The sequence below is a fragment of the Embiotoca jacksoni genome, unplaced genomic scaffold, assembly GCF_022577435.1.
Source record: "Embiotoca jacksoni isolate LCO1_2020_lvr unplaced genomic scaffold, fEmbJac1.0.p SCAF_31, whole genome shotgun sequence".
NCBI lineage: Eukaryota > Metazoa > Chordata > Actinopteri > Embiotocidae > Embiotoca > Embiotoca jacksoni.
In genome coordinates, this window is record NW_027185383.1 from 5309778 (window position 1) to 5329491 (window position 19714).

The 19714-nt window shown below is 38.8% G+C and overlaps 3 protein-coding genes across 3 annotated transcripts; all 3 read left to right on the plus strand.

The window, feature by feature from the left end:
• The first annotated feature begins 459 nt into the window (after positions 1-459).
• rgs18 (regulator of G protein signaling 18) lies at positions 460-5645 on the plus strand. The gene is made up of 5 exons (XM_069164616.1): positions 460-770; positions 1244-1348; positions 1524-1585; positions 2157-2323; positions 3729-5645. Exons 1-5 carry the CDS (start codon positions 649-651, stop codon positions 3987-3989), a joined length of 717 nt encoding a protein of 238 aa, XP_069020717.1. The 5' UTR covers positions 460-648; the 3' UTR covers positions 3990-5645.
• Positions 5646-10155: 4510 nt separating this feature from the next.
• Positions 10156-11109, plus strand: rgs1 (regulator of G protein signaling 1). The gene is made up of 4 exons (XM_069164617.1): positions 10156-10188; positions 10393-10477; positions 10558-10724; positions 10933-11109. The coding sequence occupies exons 1-4, from the start codon at positions 10156-10158 to the stop codon at positions 11107-11109; spliced, it is 462 nt and encodes a 153-aa protein (XP_069020718.1).
• A 5414-nt stretch (positions 11110-16523) lies between these two features.
• LOC138207321 (regulator of G-protein signaling 13-like) lies at positions 16524-18991 on the plus strand. The gene is made up of 5 exons (XM_069164472.1): positions 16524-16700; positions 16815-16874; positions 16969-17030; positions 17126-17292; positions 17388-18991. The coding sequence occupies exons 1-5, from the start codon at positions 16618-16620 to the stop codon at positions 17571-17573; spliced, it is 558 nt and encodes a 185-aa protein (XP_069020573.1). The 5' UTR covers positions 16524-16617; the 3' UTR covers positions 17574-18991.
• Positions 18992-19714: the final 723 nt, after the last annotated feature.

A 19714-nucleotide genomic window follows, 5' to 3' on the forward strand; every position in this document is an offset into this window, starting at 1 on the left:
TTCATTCTTTCCATCTCTGCAGTGTCTGGCCTTGCTGTACTTGTACCACACAAGTGAAATTGCAGAATAAGTGACCTCTCTTATATTGCCTGGGATAACAAACTTAGAGGAGACGTGTATCAGCAAACTTGATATTATTAATACAACACCAAGCACATAATTGCATTGGCAGAGACATTATAAATATAATATTTTACAGATATTCTAACTCCACAGGGTCCCTAAAAACTCAGACAACAGCACCACTTTTATGTTTTCTATTGCCTGAATTATTCATTTAGAAATCCCCCTACAATGTGCTAGAAGTGGCTAAAACTGTGTTCTGATAATCAAGACACAAAACTGACTCAAGTGAAAATAAACAAGCTACAAAACCCAATCAATCAACGCGTGTAACCAGCAGTCTTTTTCAAATTTCGAAGTAAACAGCAGACAGGATGTTGAACACAGTAGGGGTTTCTGTGTCACTGATGATGGAGCTGTTAGCAGTAAGCAGTTACACCATTACAGGAAGTGGAGCAGGTATGGGAAATGAAATGAGAGCGGGGTTTATAAAAGATGAGGGGGCTCGTCGAATGATGGGTTAAAATATTTTCAGAGAGCTATTTGTGGCCTGCTGCTTTGCACGCTAAATACAGACAGAACAGCATGGAGACGCTGCTTTTTCTATTTCCTCAATTCAACTACATGGCCCCAAAGGAGGAAGCATATTTCAAAATGCTTGGTCCTGAACACTTGCAGCCACCAAAGATGAAGGACGAGAGCAGCAGGTTGGTGTTTAAACCATTTAAAATGTTTACATGATGAGTAATTTCATATTTTTTAGCAAGTGTTGCGGATTGTTTCAGAAATCTAAACTGTACATCTTTAATCACCAGAGGAAGATTAGGCAACAGGTTCTGTACCAAGAAGTCTGCTTTTAATCAGCACCATTATAAAGGATATGTGATGTCTCTATGCCACCACAGCTGACACTATATTAAGTTGTTGAAGTTGAAAAAGCTGCTGTCTTTCCTGATGAGTTTCTGCTGGCTTTTTGTTAAAACGTCAGTGTACATGACTTCTTGCAATTCGTACTGTACCGCAAAGATGTTGTGTAAGTGATTGTGCATCGTGTAAACCTCTTTAGAAACGTATATTTAAGGAGAAAAGTCTGTGATAAGTTGCTGATTTGGTGAATAGTGCCACGGCTGCAAATACAGACAGTCTGAGGAACTTGATGTATTTTCTCCATCGTTTGCAGACAGAAAGACAAGGAGAGGAAGAGTCGACTAAGCCTTTTTCTCACCAAGTCAGGCTCTCATGAAAACGTCAGTCCCCATAAAAAGACAAATACGACATCAAGCAAGTGAGGAAGAACCCATTAATTACACATACAGGCCATATTATTCATTTTTAACCTCTATTTCCTTGACTCATTACACACTTACAGAAACATGGCATCCAGACGTCTGAGAATCCAGAATATTTTTTTGCTGCATCATTAGGAAAGAGCTGACCGCATCTCTGATTTTACTTTGCAGCATCTCACCAGAGGCAGCGTTGCAATGGAGTGACTCCTTTGAAGAACTGCTAAAGCACTCAGGTCAGATTAATGCTCCAAACTTTTCCAAAATGTTGCGTGGATTTTCTGTCCAAAACAGTTTCTTCTGCTGTCAAACAATTTTATTTGAATTCTATTTGAATTGTAAACAGCAAGGGAGTGCCTGAAGCAATAAATAGTTAATGAACAGAGTCCTGAGCGTTTCACTACATCTTTTAATGTTTGTTAGCTCAGGGAGTAATACAGAAACTGTGCAACTTCCTCCCTATTCACAGAAGTTGCATTTTAGTGCCACATTGAAACACTGTAAACCACCATGTGTGCTCATTTGGGGATGGTTAAAATCTCCAACGCTACAGTATGTAATGAAGATTATAATACTGTTCATACAGTTCTGTAAAGTTATAGTTAAGCTATTAAATGTTTCGATATGATTAAACTGTTTAGACAATACAAGTGTCCCATTTTTACAGACTTTGGGATTATAAAGTTGTAGAAAGTCTATTTCCCCATGCCACATTCGAATGTGAGTCATTTTATCCAAAGTTAGCTGTCCTTTAACAGCTATAATGTCACGGTAGTAACTAACAGTGTGTCTCTGTGTCTACGTCAGATGGGGTGCAAACCTTCTCTCAGTTCCTCAGGACAGAGTTCAGCGAGGAAAACATTGAGTTCTGGTTGGCCTGTGAAGAATACAAGACCATCGATTCGGAAACAAAGCTGCTGTCCAAAGCCAAATATATTTATACAGTTTTTATTGAATCGGAGAGCCCGAAAGAGGTATGACATGGCATGTTTATTCATCACAAAATGGATGTATTTGGATGTAATTCTGTACAGTGGAGCCGCAAATGCTCAAATAACCCCTGCAGTTTAACATTTTTCTTGGCCACCTATTTGCCACTGAGGGCTGTTGGAGGTTTGAAATATTTATGTTGTTGTAATAAAAATAACGGTGGGCAAACTCCAAAGCTCTGCATAGTCATGAGCCGGCAGCAGGCTGACCTTTGTGAACAACCGTTAGGAGCAGCAGCTCGAGCTGAGGTCATGCATGTAGTGCATGCACCCCTGCAAAGCAGTTAGGGTTATTTCTGTGCGAGACAGTTGCGGTTTTTAAAGGTTTCCACTAACTTTGCAACCATGCGACCGTGCGACCATCACCATCTGATATACTTCCAGGGCCTGCAGCACACCTGACCGTCACAGAGTTTGGTGTCTGGTTTGAGGTTTTGAAATTCCACTGCAGAAGTGGAGAGAGCATCTCCCACACACTCTCAGTCAAAGATGAATGCATATGTAAATATGAGAGAGGCTTTTTTTTTTGCACATGCTGCAGTGGCATTATCGCATAGAACATCTTGAGTGATATGCAGGGAGATATTAATGTAAATGAATGTATGGTGAAAGATACACAGCTTCATATACATGAATATTATTAGAGTTGTTAGTAAATTACAAAGTTCACCACTGTTTGTCTTTGAAGGGGAAAAATATTGTGGAAAAAGAATTCACAATCTGTAATCCCCATAAATATGACAATGCATTTTTTTTGTTTGTTTACTTATTCAAAAACTCGGAGCCAAAAAATTAAGACCTGAATCTGTGATCGTATATAAGCTGATGTACGTCAGTGACTCAAACTATCTTAAGTTCACATGGTGTTGTTAATAACACCGAGTCCCGCAAGTCTCATTATTTATCATCATCAAGAAAGCAGGGTTATAAATAAGGCCGATTTTTGCTTTGATTCACCTGACTCACCTTTAAAAACAACTATCAAATCCAAGAATCTTTAGTCAATGTTTGTGTCGTTATGGAGAGATCCCCTGAAGCAGGTTGAGGAATACTAATTTCAAAAGAGAGCAAAGAATAAGCATATTAACAGTCTGAAATGGACTTATATTTGGTGTCATGTTTCAAATGACTCTACTTGACACTGTTCTCACTGTGGATTTCAGGGTTTCCCCTCTCTTCTCATAGCTGATTGATGTTTTCTCAGTCAGTAACAAGGGCCTTCCTCCAACCTATTTTCTATTGGGTTGTTCAAATTCACCATAGAAGGCATAAGAATAGCAAACTCATGCATTCAGGTTGAGATGAAAGTGGGCAAAATCACATCTACATGTTTGTTTAAGAATAAATGTAAGTGTGTCTTTTCATTATGTCCTCATTTCCTTTCACTCAGGTCAACATTGATTATAACACCAAGATGGCCATCCAGAAGAACATAGCTAAGCCCACAAAAAGCTGTTTTGAAGCAGCCCAGATGAAAGTCTACAGCCTGATGAAAAAGGACTCCTACACCAGGTTCCTGCACTCTGACATTTATCTGCGTCTCACCAGGAGGAAAGGCCCCGGAGCCACCATGTTTCGCAGAAGGTCACGCTCCTGTGTGTTCAACGAGAGGGGAGAGGCCACAACTGATCCCTCAGGCTGGCAGTTGTAACATTGCAGGCGTATTAGCTTTAACTCTGTGAAATGGATTATTATGCAGGAGATGATCCGAGATTTGCCACACAATTATTGAAACATAATGTGTGGTGCAGAGATCCATTATCCACAGGTTTGCTTCTGCAGAGTGCATTATGTTTTTTATTACCACGGTGGTCACAGTGGATTACGCCACATGCACAGCACCACAATAATTGACATGCAATAATCATTCAAAGGATCATTTTGGGGAACATATTTATTGCTTTTTGTCAATAGTTAAGTGAAAAGATTGTTGCCCCTGTCATGTGGTATGTGTGTAGCTACAGCTAGTTTTTGGTTAGCTTAGCTTAGCGTTAAGACTAGCAGCAAGGGAAAACAGCAACCCTGGCTCTTTTGGTTGGAGTTGGGTACCAAAACTACACGGTCAACAAAAAGATCATGGTTTGGGTTAAAATAAGTATGATATGCTAGTAACGGTACGTATGTCATCTAAGTTACTTAACATACATTATATGAACATGTTACATTATGTACATTATGATACTTAAAAGAAATCTACATTGACTTTTGCTTTTTTTACGATCCCAAGCACCGGTTGTTCAGATGAAATTTCAGTGTTTGTTCCGGCCAACCGTCCCCGACTTCATCCCTATTCGGACTTTATAAATCTTTGTACTTTGTCACATGACCTCTTTCTTTGACCCTGGTCATACGTGCGTATACTTTGCACGCCTAAGGGAGGCAAAACGTGACATTGACACACTATCCTCTGGTAGACTGATGGATGTATCATACAGTTTAGCGATAAATTAGCTGCATGCAGAGTGACATCAATCTTTTCATCTAACTCTTGACAAGAGTTCAGACGCATATTTGACAAAATTTTACACAAGTTCTTTATGTATGATACAAAACAGCTGGATTACAGCTGACACCGATAACCGTCAGGTGTAAGAATACATTTAATAAATTCTGTCGTGTTGAAATAATCACAATAAAAATTTCTCTCTAACTATCATATATAAACCAGGTTACTCTGCAGCATTGTCTCTTTGGTCTTTTTCTCAGAGGCATTGCACTGCTTGTGGATTCAACCTTTATTGGTGTTTTTTTTGTTTTTTTATCAAATCTTGCAAAACTTGAATGACAGTGGGATAGTTGCAGACGGATCTCAGCTGAAGTGCCGCGGCACTACTGACAGTATCCAGCCAGCCGTACAGGCAGCCACACTGAGGCCTCTCTACCGACTTCAGACATGTTACACTTCAATTCCTTTGTCTTCCAGTCCGGCCATAGCACCTTATACAACATTGATGCAGTTGATATGGCGCTTAAGATAATTGGGCCATATCTCATTAAATTGAATTCATGATTTTGTCCCTTTTGCCTTCCAAACCTCTCCAGACTAACTTAGTGACAGCCTCTGACCATAGAGAAAGCACTGAAACCTCTTCAACAAGGGATGTACTGTAGATCTCTCATTTCTGTTATGAATTAAAACATCCCATTTTCACACACAGAAAATGCATACATCTTATTTGAATACTAATATCACATTAAATTAATTATGATTGCTGTTTTTCAGTTTCCTACCATCTAATATAATTTATGTATTACTGTGATCATGTGTTGACTTGCTGTTGTAAATGTACAATAATAAACACTTTATTATAAAAGCAGCTTCAATGAATTCTCTAGTGACGTTAATTAGTTTGAAGGACCACGTGTAAATGTGACAAATGGAGCCACAATGTGTACATATTACACCAGTGGGGGATATTATGATTGTGTGTAGCTCCCTATTCCAAATCACTGAAAAATGAATAGACCTTATCAACTCCCACTACTCTAGAATTATTCATAGTACTGTATATGTATGCACAAGCTATACTTCTTACAAAGACAAAACATATTAATTCCAAACTGTCGCCCCCAAACTCTTGAATATGTATGCAGAAAAACATACATCCCAGTCTGTAGAGGTGTATATATACACGGCTGCTTTGGCTCATTAACAAAGATGTCAGGGTTTCTAGTAGCCTTCAAAGGGCTAAAGTCCGTCTTACCCCAAGTTACTGTCATTCCAGTGAATGTGAATACCTCACAATTCACATTAATTATGCATCCATGTAGACGGCAGCAGCATGCAATACTGCAGTTCCTGCTGTCTTCTCACACAAAACGTCAGAAAAGCATTGTGTGTGTGTGTGTGTGTAGGATTTATTGTAATGGTCTGTTAACAAAGTAGAAGCTCAGCTGGCCGACCAAATACATCACAGCATAAGATTAGTCACCCGCTAAGACTTTGCTGGCAGATTTTGTGTTTCTCTCCCATTGGTATTTAAATTTGTAACTCAGTCTGAGCTAAAAAGCCTCTGAAATCATACACAAGTTAAAGGTGTATTGTGGCGCCTCTGAAGGGAAACAATAGCGTAAGAAAGCAGTTTGCTGGGAGATATGAGGTTCGTAAAACAAGATGGATGCCAGTCTAAGAGGAGTTGGAAACAAAAAGGATTTGTTGTAAGGTGTCTAATAGTGGGTTTTACACAGATTTGCTCAAACAAACAAGGTTATTTTTAATACACTGCTCAATCGAAGCCAAAGTCTGTCAGTAGTTTTGTAGCCCCGGGCTCTGATCTCCAAACTTTTATACCACAGGTTCCATTTTGGGAACCTTCTCGTCCCATCTCAGAAGTTCTTTTATCTGACTCTACGTGAGCCAAATTTAGCAGGAGATTTGCTGACTCGCAGGCTCAGATATTGAGTTATGAAATTTTCCCCCTTATAAATCCATTTGCACTTGATGCGTTTGGCCTGCAACAATATTGACAGACCAAAATAAATTTCAGTGCAGCTGCAAACAGAGGGCGACGTTCGGTTTCGAAGTATCAAGGTGAGAGTTTGTGTCTTCCCTTAAAACACGAAATCTCCACTGAAGTAGCATATTTAGAGGGAAAAAGAGGAGACAGTTAAATGTCAGCAGAATGGCAACTTCCCCTGATTCCTAAAGTGGCTGCATGTTTATCAGACAGCACATGGCAGGTTTCCAGGGGAAGTAAATAACGCTGAAGAACAGTCTCTGCAGGCTGAAGGCTAAATATCATTGAAACCGTTTCTGTAAAGAAATAGCTTGACAGTTAGACTTGATCTGCCGAGGCGACCTGAAAATCAACTACTTTTCCTCAACTATGCACCATAAACAATCACTGCTACATCTGCTTATGATTTTAAAAGCAACTGCACATTAGTGGCACCATTTAAAAAGGTTTATCAAATTATATGTTCAACAGTTTAGGTTTTAAAAAGAAAAAGTCTAACTGATTCTCATTGTATTTTTCAATAAAATCAACCAGATGCTTCGTTGAGAGTTTTGCTATTATTGATTTAAGGATTAGCAGATATTTAAATTTAGATGCACTGCTGAGGGCATGACATTGGGTTAAAACAAAGGAGGGTCACTTGCTGCCTCTCCGGATCCCTGCTGCTTTATGTTTCCACAATATAAGGGAGGAGAAAGAGATATAAACAAAAGCATGCATACCGAATTACTTTCAGAGGTTTGAAATCTATTTGAAATGGGTTTTTCTGCTACATCTTCACTCTGCACTAATCTCCACCCTGCCGTCGGGGATTTACGCAGCTTCAGCTGAAGAGTTAAAACCCCATTCAAGTTCAAATGAATAGAGCAAGCAGGACCACCGACAAAGAGAGACAAATTCAGGGCTGTCACAGAGAATAGTGGACACAGAAGTAGAGGGAGGAGGCCTGTAGAGGGCTGGAGTGCCACCCTGTGTGTGCTGGAGAAACTGCAGCTCAACTTGCTGTATCACCACTGAGACGTCACGTATTTTATTGTAGATGAGTGTTGAGTATGAAAACAAGCTTTTTTACAAAATGAGCCTTTTCAGGCTTTGTCCTTGGATGTTATTAACTGAGATCGCTCAAGTGTGCATGGATAACTTTTGACATAATAATACGAAAGGCTAAATCTCAACAAGACAAAACCTCCCTGATCCTCTGCAGTGCATGCATAGAGACTGCACACCTCAGTACAGCCCTCAAATCTTTCATGGCTGTGCCTTTTTTGACAAACAAATTCTTCGACCTGCTGCGTCTCCACACATGCAAATAGGGGCAGCCCTGGTGTTTTCCATCACCTGCTGTAATTTACATTCTCGGTTTGTTTGGCCCCCATCACATCCCAACCAATTGATGAAGTAAGTCAGGACAGGTAAAATCGTCCTTATAATGATACATGCATACACAGTTCTCCATATATAGCTCATGATGTTTTCTTTGGTGCTCTGCTTTGTGGTAGAAAAAACGCATCTCCCTGGTGTTGAGCTCTGTTAAGTCTAAGGAATATATAGTCATACTGTTTGTAAATGTTATTATAAACATTAAGTCAAATGTACTGTGGAAAAGTAAAGTATGCCACACATTCTGCTTTCAGCAGAATCTACAGAGTAAATATTTAAAATGTAACAAACGTCCATTTTTGAAAAGTGAAATAGACTTAATATGAAAACTGCTGCTGACTCCAGCAGTAGTTCATCGCATGCTGAATGTGTGGGATGAAAAACTAATTTAATTGTTTAACCAATTTGTGCAACGGTCATTTTTCAAGACTTTTTCCGTAATAGAAAAGGCAATGTGAAATTGTCCTCAGGGTTGACCAAATTACGTACATGCAGCGTTTATGTAAAAAAAAAACTCTGTGTTTTCAGCAACGCTCCTGGGCTGCCACTTCCAAACTGAAACACCTCAACTTTTGGATGTATGGGAAGAAATTGGGAATTTTTTTCAGTTTTGTCATCTTCACGGAATCAACTTCTTCCACCTTGGCCCTCTGGTACCAGCGCTTATCTTGTAAAATATGAATGGATGTCTTGGCGCATGCTATGGATGAGGTTTCCTCAGTGTGGCATGTCTTGACAGCTGTTGGTTGGATGGCTATGAAATTTTGCGCATTGACACCCCGAATAAAATGAACTGTACTCATACTGATATTTTTGCTGAACTTTTGTACAGCATCTTTTCTTATAGTTCCCACCAGCCTTAACAGAGCATTCAGAACCACACAACAGTGTATAAATATTCTCTATTTACTTTTTACATGAATACAAAGACAAAGTACAAAAAGTAAAAGTACTCATGTAGAATCAGCAGCTTCATTATTATTTATATTATATAATTACTTTAATGTGGCAGCTGGTTAGGTGAGGGCTAATTCTAGCTTCTTTATGAACTGGGTAGCTTAATTTATAACAATACATGAGAATTTAGTTTTGAATAAATGTAGTGGAGTAGATGTATAAGGTTGTCATTAAGCGCATGCGATGCAAGTGTTAGCATTTAGCTTTAATTTTCTCATTTTCAGCACAGATTTTGACCAGAGATTGACTCCACGAACATAGCGCACTTCTGTATGAGCCATATTAATAAATCAGTGCCTGTTTATGGTTTTGTCACATAAGTAATTCTCCTAATATGCAAATGGCAGGATGACGGGCCTTTTCCTTAATGGTGAATTTGTTTATGGCTATTTGCTTATGGTCAGTCTCTGATCTGGGAGTTTCCTGACCATCGCTTGTTGCTTTGGTTAAATCTTTTTCTGAATTTGACACTTGGTACTCTAAGGTCCTAATTCCCAATCACACTCGTTAAAAAAAACTGAATTATTGTTCTTGAACATTATTTACTGTTATGTAAATAGTTATTTACTATTTATTATAATTTATGAGGATCAAAATAATGTTTTGATCCTCATAAATTCATTTGTTAAATAATTTTGATCCCTTATTTATCAATCTATTTATTCTATAAACTCTCTCTCATATTCACGTGCACAATGATCCCCGCTTTGATCAACAGATGAGGTCAACTTAAATCACAGTCAGGCTCTCTCTTCCTTGAACATCGAAGGATGCCCTGTCTCCCCCAACAACAACACTTTGCATACAGATTTCCATATATTCCATTCATGTTAGGCGGTCATTTAGATGTGTTCAGTCACTTGACTCTCTCATTTCCCAACAATCACAACCCAATCTTCAGTCTGGCAGGATCTTATCTCTGTCTCCCTTTGTAGAGGACGAGGAGATGGCGATAAAGTGAGTTACTGCATATTTGATTATTGGGCCTTTACCATTTTCAGCAGACAACAGCTTACTGCAGCCATGTGGAAAATACCAGAGAGCTTTTCACTCACTGTAAGTCTCATTTTGGATTGTGTCTATTTCTGAAAGGTGCTTGTTTTGATGGGAGCTTCCTCTCAGGTGCTCAGTGCATTAAATTGGATGTTTACAGGTCCAAACATTTCACACGGTATACATGTGAACTGGCAATTTGGTTTGCAAGTGATGTGGAGTTCACAGATAACTGGGCTAGTCATAGATCTTGATGCTCTTTTCAAGGGTAGATTGTGTTGCTTTCCCAAGGATCCACTGGGGGATGTTGAGACTTGGAGTGAGTCTGTGGACAAAGTCCTCAGTTGTAAAGGTGAGAGTGTCTTCTTCTGCTCGTGTACATATTTCACTGTATGTGCAGGCTTACTGCTGACTGTCACCTGTGATTTACAGCCGGACAGATAGCTTTCCGGGAGTTCCTGAAGTCCGAGTACAGCGAGGAGAACATACTGTTTTGGCTTGCCTGTGAGGAGTACAAAAAAATCAAGACGGTCCCAGAGATGATCTCCTCTGCCAACAGGATCTACTCAGAGTTTGTTTTCTCAGAAGCACCCCGACAGGTAAACGACTGCAGGCCATAAAACACGAGTCGTTGATTCAAATCTGAATTAAGTAATAAAGTAGCTGCTATAAATGTATGCATTTTATGGAAGTAAAACTGCAGACATTTGCTTGTGCACGCACATTGTTTTCCTGCTGAACATTACAGTGAATGATGATGAAAAGAACTGCTGTAATGCGTCCTTGGGCAATATTGTTTGATTCCAGATCAACATAGACTGCGGTACCAGAGAAAACATTACAAAGAACATCTCCCAGCCGACCCTGACTTCGTTTGATACAGCGCAGAAGCTCATCTACAGTCTGATGGCCAGGGATTGTTACCCACGGTTCCTAAAATCTGACATCTATCAGGGACTCCTGAGGAGAACCAATTCAAGGTGACTGTATTAAAACTGACAGCCTCTCAGACAGATGCTTGTGAAATCTTCTGTCCAACTCTGATCTGCTGTAGTACTCTTTGATTTCAGTGTGGATAACAGGTTTATGCCATAAAATCCAGATCCTAAGTATAGTAGCTTTTCCCAACCTGTGTGACTCAGTAGACAGCTCAAGACAATTTGCAGCTTGTATTATAATTTATTTCTTTAATTATGTTAAAGTAAAAAAAAAAACTCCTTAAAAAGATTGTGCACATAATTCTTCTATAATTAGCTATTTTCTCTCATCCAATGCATAAGGTTAACAATAAACAGAATCCCATTGTTGTAAAGTATTATCAACACGTCATCTAATTGATTATGGAAATATAAATACTAATATGTTCTGAAAAATCCAACTTTCATATGCAAATAAATATTGTTACATTTCTGTCTCGGTTTTGTGTTCTTACATTACTTTCACGATATCTTAACTAAAACAAAATATATTTAGCGGAGTGACACTTGGGTGTGGTCCTTTTGAATGTAATGCAAATCAGCTTTGTTGTTGTCAGGGAAGACTGTCCTTAAAATGCAATACGGCCATCAGTCACACTGACAGCAGATGGCAACAGAGTCCTTTACGCCACATAGACAAGGTACAACTAAGGTGAAACTTCCTCTCACTTTGTATTTCGGCAACGTCTCAGCTGCAGTCAGAAGATGTTTGTGCACTGAGGAACTGCATGAATCAACTGTGGCTCAAGTTAAATGGCAGATGCAGGTCTGTGGGTTTGTACTTTCTGTAACACTTTAGTTAGTTTCATGTTGCCAGGCGACATCATTCATCATGAAAAAGTCTGACTCTGATGTGAAAAATCCTGTCTAACTACACCCATTATCCCTTGAAAATAAAATTAGAGAGTAGAATTATAGGCACTAGTAGATAGTATAAGATGGTGCACTATTGTGTGACCTTTCGTTTGTTTTTGTAGTTGGGTGCATTTTACAAGCTTGTGTAATAGTCCATGCAAAAAGATGCAAATCTAAAAGAGCACAATGAAGCAAGCTTTCCATTTGTTTTGGACAGAATTTTCAGATCCACTAAAGAGACAGACACAGACAATATTCATATTACCACACCATGATTTTAATTACAATAATGTGAAACACTTCATCCTGAATGTATTTCTTGTCTGATGTGTTTTTTTGTGTTTGGAAAGTGGAAGTAGGCGCGACATGGTGTCCCCATGTGACCGCCCACCGTCAGACAAACATTTTGCTTAGTTTGTGTTGGTGACACTGAACGTACTGGGGATTTATTTTAAGAGGCATACGTTTGTCAGAAGCTGCTCTTGTGTTATGCAGACACGTCACCACAACTTCCTCTCGTTGAAACCATCCTGGTTGCACTCATCAGAGGGAGGAAGGTTAAGTCCGTTGGGTACTGAAAGCAAAAATTGTGTTTGACAATCCATGTGTTTAATGTACACTTTATTTATGAAGTATAGCAATGTGTGGCCTAGCAAAACTGCAGGATGTGGCATGCAGAAAGTAAAGAAGACATCAAAATGACAGAAACTGAGCAAAGTTATGGTTCTCAGAGTGACAACAGTTGATGGAGGAACTTCACAGATGGGTGTTGCAACTGATAAAGAAAATGAGATAACAGTTCGAGTCATCACAGCAAGTCATCAACATCTGCGTCCTAACGAAAGCATTTCCTGTCAGACACGCTTAAGAATGTAGACAATGTCACAAAGCAGTATCTGCAGAGCAACTCATTATGTCTACAAAAAAACACTTGTATGTCTTTAAGGTTTTTTTTAATACATAATTTAATCAATCATGCAGCTTCTTAACCATTCAAGCTGTACATAAATGTCTAAACTTTATTAAGATGTACTGATTCAAAGGCACTTTGAATAGTTTATTTATATAGTTAATATTTATGAATCCAATTAATATTTTCCCATGTTTAAGACCATGCATTTATATCATGTTCTTGAAATTTTTCATGGTTTTCAGTTGTTTCACAACAGTATGAAAATGAGATTTAAGCTCTTTTAAATAGCAGTGTGCATCACAGTAAACATCATACCAACATCTATTGTTGTCAAAGTTACCTTAAAATGTTTCAATTTTTTAGTTGTGATTGACTGAAAACATTAAACCAAATACAATGGCTGATTTAGCTGCAAAAGCAGGAAGGCATTAAACTAAATTGGAAAGAGTTCAAATAAATCAGGATATGGTCAATTAAAGGCAACATGAAAATTCAGGCAACCCTGTAAGAATAAGTTCTCTGAAGTGTGTTAGAGTGGTTTAAGGCTCTGAAGCAGGCAAAGTTACTCTTTTTGTTGGTTGATCCTTCCTTACAGTGTTCCAGACAGAAATATCTCAACATTTCATGTATATTTCAGGTTCCCAGAGGACGACTCCTTCCAACTGTGGTGATTGACTATCTGCAAGTGATGCAATAAGATTCGTGATTTTTCTTGTCAAATGTCATCATCACCTGCTGGATAATGGTTGTTGTGAAATTCGCTAACTTGCAAGACTAAGACAGTAAACTGGTAAATATTTTACCACTTACCACACACAGTCATGTTAGCATGCTGATCTTAGCATTTAGATAATTATAGTGTCACAGCAGCCTTGGTCCAGACTCCGGGTAGTGATGGCTAAGTCTCCATCACCTTTGCTCCTCAGAGTGGCCTGCTCAAATCAGGGAGGCAGTGACTGATGATGCCACAAAGCCAAGAGAGTAATTTTCATTCTAGTTAATGACCTCTAACAAATGCGTCTTCAACCATCAGTGGGGCATTTTAGTGGTTTATGGAGAACTGCAGTAAATCAATCCACGAGAGATGTAAGGAAATATGAATAATCCTCCTCTTTAAAGAAGACGATTTTCTAAATGTTTGATCTTTGTAGAGTCCTAAGATGCTTTTACAAATAACACATTTCAACTTTATTTGGAAAGTGGACCATCATGAACAAAACATTGTTCAGTTTTCATGTATGAAGATCAGGAACGTGAATGATGCATAATGCCTATAGAAATTCAGTAATGACAATGGTGTCCATTGTTGACTGCCACAGTGTGTTTAATTCACAATAAAAAAAAATAATTGCATATGAAAGAATTGCGCAAATTAAAAACAAAAGAATGCCATGTAGCAATTCATAAGACATGATGAAGTTCCCATGGCTGTAAAACCAAACTGAAAGGGGATTCAACATAAAGTTGATAGTCATAAAAAAACAGAACTTGACCTGGAGCAATTTCCGCCAAAAAAAACTGGAAAGTTCTGACGAGTTTCACGTTACTTTCATCACTGAATAAAAAAACAAACAAACAGAGGAACTACAACTGAGATGTAAACAAATGAAAGAAAACAAAGGACTGATCATGTTCCTCTGGAATTTTAAAAACTCCAGTCCAGAGAAATGTCCAGATGACAGTTGAAAGCAGCCTGTCAACAAAGAAGCAGGAAGTAAAAATTAAAACAGTCTAAAAACGTATTACCCATCTAAAGGTTTTTACTGTATGAGGAGCAGCTATGGTGACACATCTCACAATGCTGAGGAAGGTGTTTGCAGTTATGTTCAATTATATTGACAAATCGGTCAGACTTTCGATAAAATAATTTCCTCATATGACACCAGATATATCTTATTTAAAGTATATACCACAGAGATTGTATTATACTTTCTGTGTCTCCAAGCTTGAATGTTGTCTAAAATGGAAACACTGAGGCAGCTTGATGGTCTGAGACTTATACCACATAACCAGTGTTTCTGGTTTGGTTTCTGCGAGCAATTTTAGTTGCATGTCATCCCCCAATGTTTCCCCCCATGTTTCCTGTCTGCCCCCACAGTCAAAGGTTAAATAATGGCATGAAGCTGTAAGATGGAAACTAAGATATGATCAAAGCTATAAAGTAACAGAAATAGCTGTTTGCTGTGTTTTTACCAGAGGTAAAACTAGATTACATTACATTTCATTTAGCTGACGCTTTTATCCAAAGCGACTTACAATAAGTGCATTTCAACCATGAGGGTACAAAACCCAGAACAACAGGATCTTGGATCTTAGATGTAACAGAGGAAAAAATAAATAAATACTCTGTATATGTGTGTCAGATTTACATGTCAGCTGTTCTTGTAAAACACGACAAGTCTTTAGTGTTTCCCACAGAGCAAATTGATGAAATGAATCAAGTTTAGAAACTCACATGCTAAAGTAGCATGAGCAACAAACATGGATATTAAAAAATACTCTGTGTCAACGGTCATTTGAAGACATGTTAAGTGACTGGGAGTGACACTTAAGAAGCAATCAACCTTGATGCGAGCAATGAATCTCATTCGACCTAGGAGGACACTACGCTCGCCCACCTATACCGGAAGCTTGACTTCATCACAGGCCTGTCAATCAAACAAACACGCCCCCAAACATACCGTTTTTTTCGAGGCGTAATATCTGATTAACAACAGAATTATTTTCAAATGGACTGCCAAAAAAAACATAAGAAGGAGTGACTTTATGAAATGACTCCAAAAATGTATTGACTTTGTTTTTTCATGACAGAAATTGAATGCAAATCAACCCTGAGCAGCCTACAGTGGTATTGCACTTCAAGGCACTGGCCTTATTTTTCAACTGTGAAAGCTACATCCATTTTTATATACAGTACAGTCTATGGTAACATCCTGGGAGATTTATGAAACTAAACAACAAACTGAGTTTAATTTGATTGCACATAACGTGCAAACACCTTCAAAGTGACCTAAACTTTTGTTAAAGAGCTGCCACAGTCAAAGGTGAAAATTACAGGATAAGGAGATTAGCCAACATTTAGCAACCAATGGCTAAAGGTCATACCAGGCTATGCAAAGCCGACGCAGCAAAGTCCCAGGCTGTATTAAACTAAGGGAGGATGCATTTCATTGGGTAATAGTTCAACTTTTCATGTGCAAATGCAGAAATGTGTTATATTTTTTGAAGAAAATTTAAGAGCAAAAGTTTCCATTATCTGGATGCTACTGATTCTTCAGCTTCATGGGTTCATGACCTACCCAATAAAATGTTCCAGAAGGTTAAGGAGGAAGAAGACCTTTCATTTAAATTTGTGAGGGCTGAAAAAGATTCAGCATCGGGGTCACAGAGTGTTTTTAAAAGCCGAAACATTGGCGTTAGTTCTCAAGGCAAAATAGAACATCGAGTAAAGCATTTGCTTATCTGCTGCTGAATTTTCCACTGCCCTATTTGCATCCTCAAACTTTAACCCAAATAAGTAACGATGCACGTTTATGTAAAGTGTGGAGAGACAGCTGTTTGCGTCAATCCTAACTTCCTCTTTGTCTGTGGTTAGCTCAGAGTGATGCTGTGACGCCACTCACTGACTTCTGCTACACATATATACGGTAGCACTGAGGTGGTTCATCAAACAGACGTAGCTGGAGATCTCATAACCCTCTGAGAGCAGCCCAACATATAGTCACACATGTACAAAGCATTGTTGCCATGCCAGGTCTAGTCACGTCACCACCAAGGGAGCTTCAGCACCTCAGCATGGACACTGACAATAAGAAGACAGGAAAATACAGGTAAATACGTTATTCTAATCTATGCATAACTCCTGCTGTTTAAATTATTGCTGATCAGTCTTTTTCTTATAAGTAAAATATGTCTTGTTGGGATTTTGTTGTTTGGTTAACCAGGGGAGGGAACCTGAAGACTCGACTGCAGTGTGGATTATCTCAGGCCACTAACTCTGAAGGGTAAGTAAAGAAAAACTCTCCACTAGAAACCAAACGTCCATACGGACACATATTTGTTTCATGTGTGAGTAACGGTGCACTCTTTCTTTTATAGGCTTTGTTTCGAGGAGATGTCCCAGTGGGCACAATCATTAGAGAGACTTCTATCTTCCAAATGTAAGTTAATCAAGTTGTAGTCCCACAATAATTCACGTAGAAAGTATTCCTCCTAAATGAGGGCTAATCCCTGCTAATTTTTCCAATCTCTTTAGATGGCATAAACATATTCCAGGCCTTCTTGAAGTCAGAGTTCAGTGATGAAAACATTGAGTTTTGGATGATGTGTGAGGATTATAAGAAAATCAAGTCTTCCTTCAGGATGCCCTCCAGGGCCAACAAGATCTTCAAACGCTACATTCAAGCTGAGGCTCCCAGAGAGGTATACACAGAGCTTTTTATAACACAGACAACAGTGTTCCTGCTGCTGCTACTTTTAGTTTTTACTGGTCCTCATTATGCTTCCTCTGCTTCCAGATCAACATCGACCACAAGACCAGGGAGCTGATCAGGCGGAACTTAAAGGCGCCCTCCGTGGTGTGTTTCGATGATGCCCAAAAGATTGTCTACGGGTTGATGGAGAGGGACTCGTACCCACGTTTCCTCAAGTCTGACATATACAGGACTTTGCTGGACTCCACATCCGAATCAGTGAAGATGTAAAGACAGCAGAGAACTTGCACGCCCAATGCTGGACTACCTGAGAAAAGCTGTGTTTGCCTGTCCTTGGACCGGTGATGATGAACACCAGACTAAACCCAAAACATTTCCAAAGCATTCATACTTTCCTCCTGAGTTGGAGAACACTTTGGGGTTGGCCATGCCCTCCTATAACTTTCACAGAGAAGCAGAGTTTTCTCTGTAGTGAAGAAAGTTGAAGGAAGTTGTGCTCCGAACCAGATAGTCTGATGGGAAATGATGTGTCCATGTCAGAAATGAGTCTACTTAATCAAGAGCAGCTGCTCTGATAGCCGATGTAAAGCATAAGACTTTCCCAAAGATTATACAATGAAAATGCTCGGGACTTTCTGTGTGAGACACCAGGAAGTGGATGTGGTGCAAACAACACCTTCCACTCAAGATGAAAGTGCATGAGCTGGTGTTTGCACATCATCTTAAGCTTGTGGTTTTCTCATTAAAGCAATAGATACAGTAAGTAGTCTCTATCTAGATCTGGATATTCTCTTCACAGCCTTTTGCATTTAAAATTCATTCTGACATCATTGCTGACACATTGAACTAATCTAATATGTTATTAGCTATATGTTAGAAATGTATTTCACTTTATGAAAACATTGTCAATGTGAATAATTAAAATGAATAATAATAAAAAAAGATATTCACACCTAAATCTGATAGATAAATGTTTTTAAATGGGCACTGACTAGAATCTGCTCTCATAAATGAGGCCAGGCTCCCATGAATCTAAGATACACATCATCTTAAGAACCCAGGAAGCAACTTAGTCACCAGTTCATTCATTTATGCTTTCATTCAATCATGCTCTTACTCACAGTTACAGTATTTACTACCAAGAGGTTTGTATGAGTTTCTACTTAGAAATGTACCGGGATAATTTGTTTTCTGCAATACTTAACAGGATACAGTGCCGAACACGTCTGTCACTATGTGTCATTGTCCTTGTTTGTTGATCCACTCTCTGTACCCGCTTTATCCTGCAGAGTGTCCCAGCAGGGCTAGAGTCTCTTCCAGCTGACGCTAGGTGTAGTTGGAGTAGACCCTGGACAGGTCACCAGGCTATCACAGGGCCACCAAAACAACCACTCACACTCGCATTCACACCTACAGCCAATTTAGAATCACCAGTTCATCGAATTTGCATGTCTAGGAGGACGTCAAACCCACAGAGTCGTATGCAAACACTTCAGAGGTTCGAACCCAGAACCTTCTTGGTTATACAATCCAAAATATACCATAAATAAAAAATATGCTTATCGATTATAGATGAGAAGATCAATACCTCTCTCATGTGTGTGCTGTAAATATGAAGCTACAGCTGGCTTCATACACAAACACTGAAAACCGCAGGCCTGGGTCAATCCAAGCTATCAAAATTCACATTCAAACCCCTCTAAAGTATATTAATTATTATGAGGGGTTTATCATTGGTATCATTATTATTTTATCTGTACAACAACTTAATTTTAAGAAACCTCTGAGCCTTGGTTGAAGATTTTTCTCTTTTTAAAGGTTGATCAAATTACAGACTAATGAAGACCTTGTAGGGTTGAAAAGTTGCCTTTTTTTAAGTCCATAGAATTCATTTCGGCGCTGTGTTCCAGTGTGTGAAAACTCTATGTTTTCTTTTAGTGATATTAATCTTTCATACGATTATATGATACGGGAATACGATTAATTGATTAAAAAAAATTCCTTTAAGTCCTGAACATAGTTTCCTACATTAAACCCATAAAGGAAAGGTTAGAAAATCGTAATATTTCCGACTGTCTGCCACTAACATGAACTTTATGTTTTGTATCTGCTTGTTTCTGCCTCTTATTCAAGCTACAGTATAACATGGTCATGTCTTTGGGAGTATTGTACAAACAGGTTCCGCAATGCAAATCAATGAGAGTTTCAGTAAGTTGGTGGGTGATGGTAATAGCCCTTGAACACAATGATTTGATTCTTTTGAAATGCTTTTAAACAGTATTTGCCACATGAATAAGACAGGTTGTCGCATAATGCTCCCACCTACACAGCATCTGTTCTTAAATCAGCTTTTTATGTGTCATTGGCCTTTTATACTTTTGAATGGGTTTTCTTCCCACTATTGTTCAAGT

What these genes read in the sequence shown, in the direction of transcription:
- rgs18 (XM_069164616.1), top strand. Translation starts at nt 649, where the DNA reads ATGGAGACGCTGCTTTTTCTATTTCCTCAATTCAACTACATGGCCCCA. An exon ending in ACAAATACGACATCAAGCAA is followed by an intron (nt 1,349 to 1,523) that starts GTGAGGAAGAAC and finishes TTTACTTTGCAG; the next exon opens with CATCTCACCAGAGGCAGCGT. An exon ending in AATCGGAGAGCCCGAAAGAG is followed by an intron (nt 2,324 to 3,728) that starts GTATGACATGGC and finishes CCTTTCACTCAG; the next exon opens with GTCAACATTGATTATAACAC.
- rgs1 (XM_069164617.1), top strand. Translation starts at nt 10,156, where the DNA reads ATGTGGAAAATACCAGAGAGCTTTTCACTCACT. An exon ending in CAGAGAGCTTTTCACTCACT is followed by an intron (nt 10,189 to 10,392) that starts GTAAGTCTCATT and finishes GCTCTTTTCAAG; the next exon opens with GGTAGATTGTGTTGCTTTCC. An exon ending in TCTCAGAAGCACCCCGACAG is followed by an intron (nt 10,725 to 10,932) that starts GTAAACGACTGC and finishes GTTTGATTCCAG; the next exon opens with ATCAACATAGACTGCGGTAC.
- LOC138207321 (XM_069164472.1), top strand. Translation starts at nt 16,618, where the DNA reads ATGCCAGGTCTAGTCACGTCACCACCAAGGGAGCTTCAGCACCTCAGC. An exon ending in CAGGCCACTAACTCTGAAGG is followed by an intron (nt 16,875 to 16,968) that starts GTAAGTAAAGAA and finishes TTTCTTTTATAG; the next exon opens with GCTTTGTTTCGAGGAGATGT. An exon ending in AAGCTGAGGCTCCCAGAGAG is followed by an intron (nt 17,293 to 17,387) that starts GTATACACAGAG and finishes CTCTGCTTCCAG; the next exon opens with ATCAACATCGACCACAAGAC.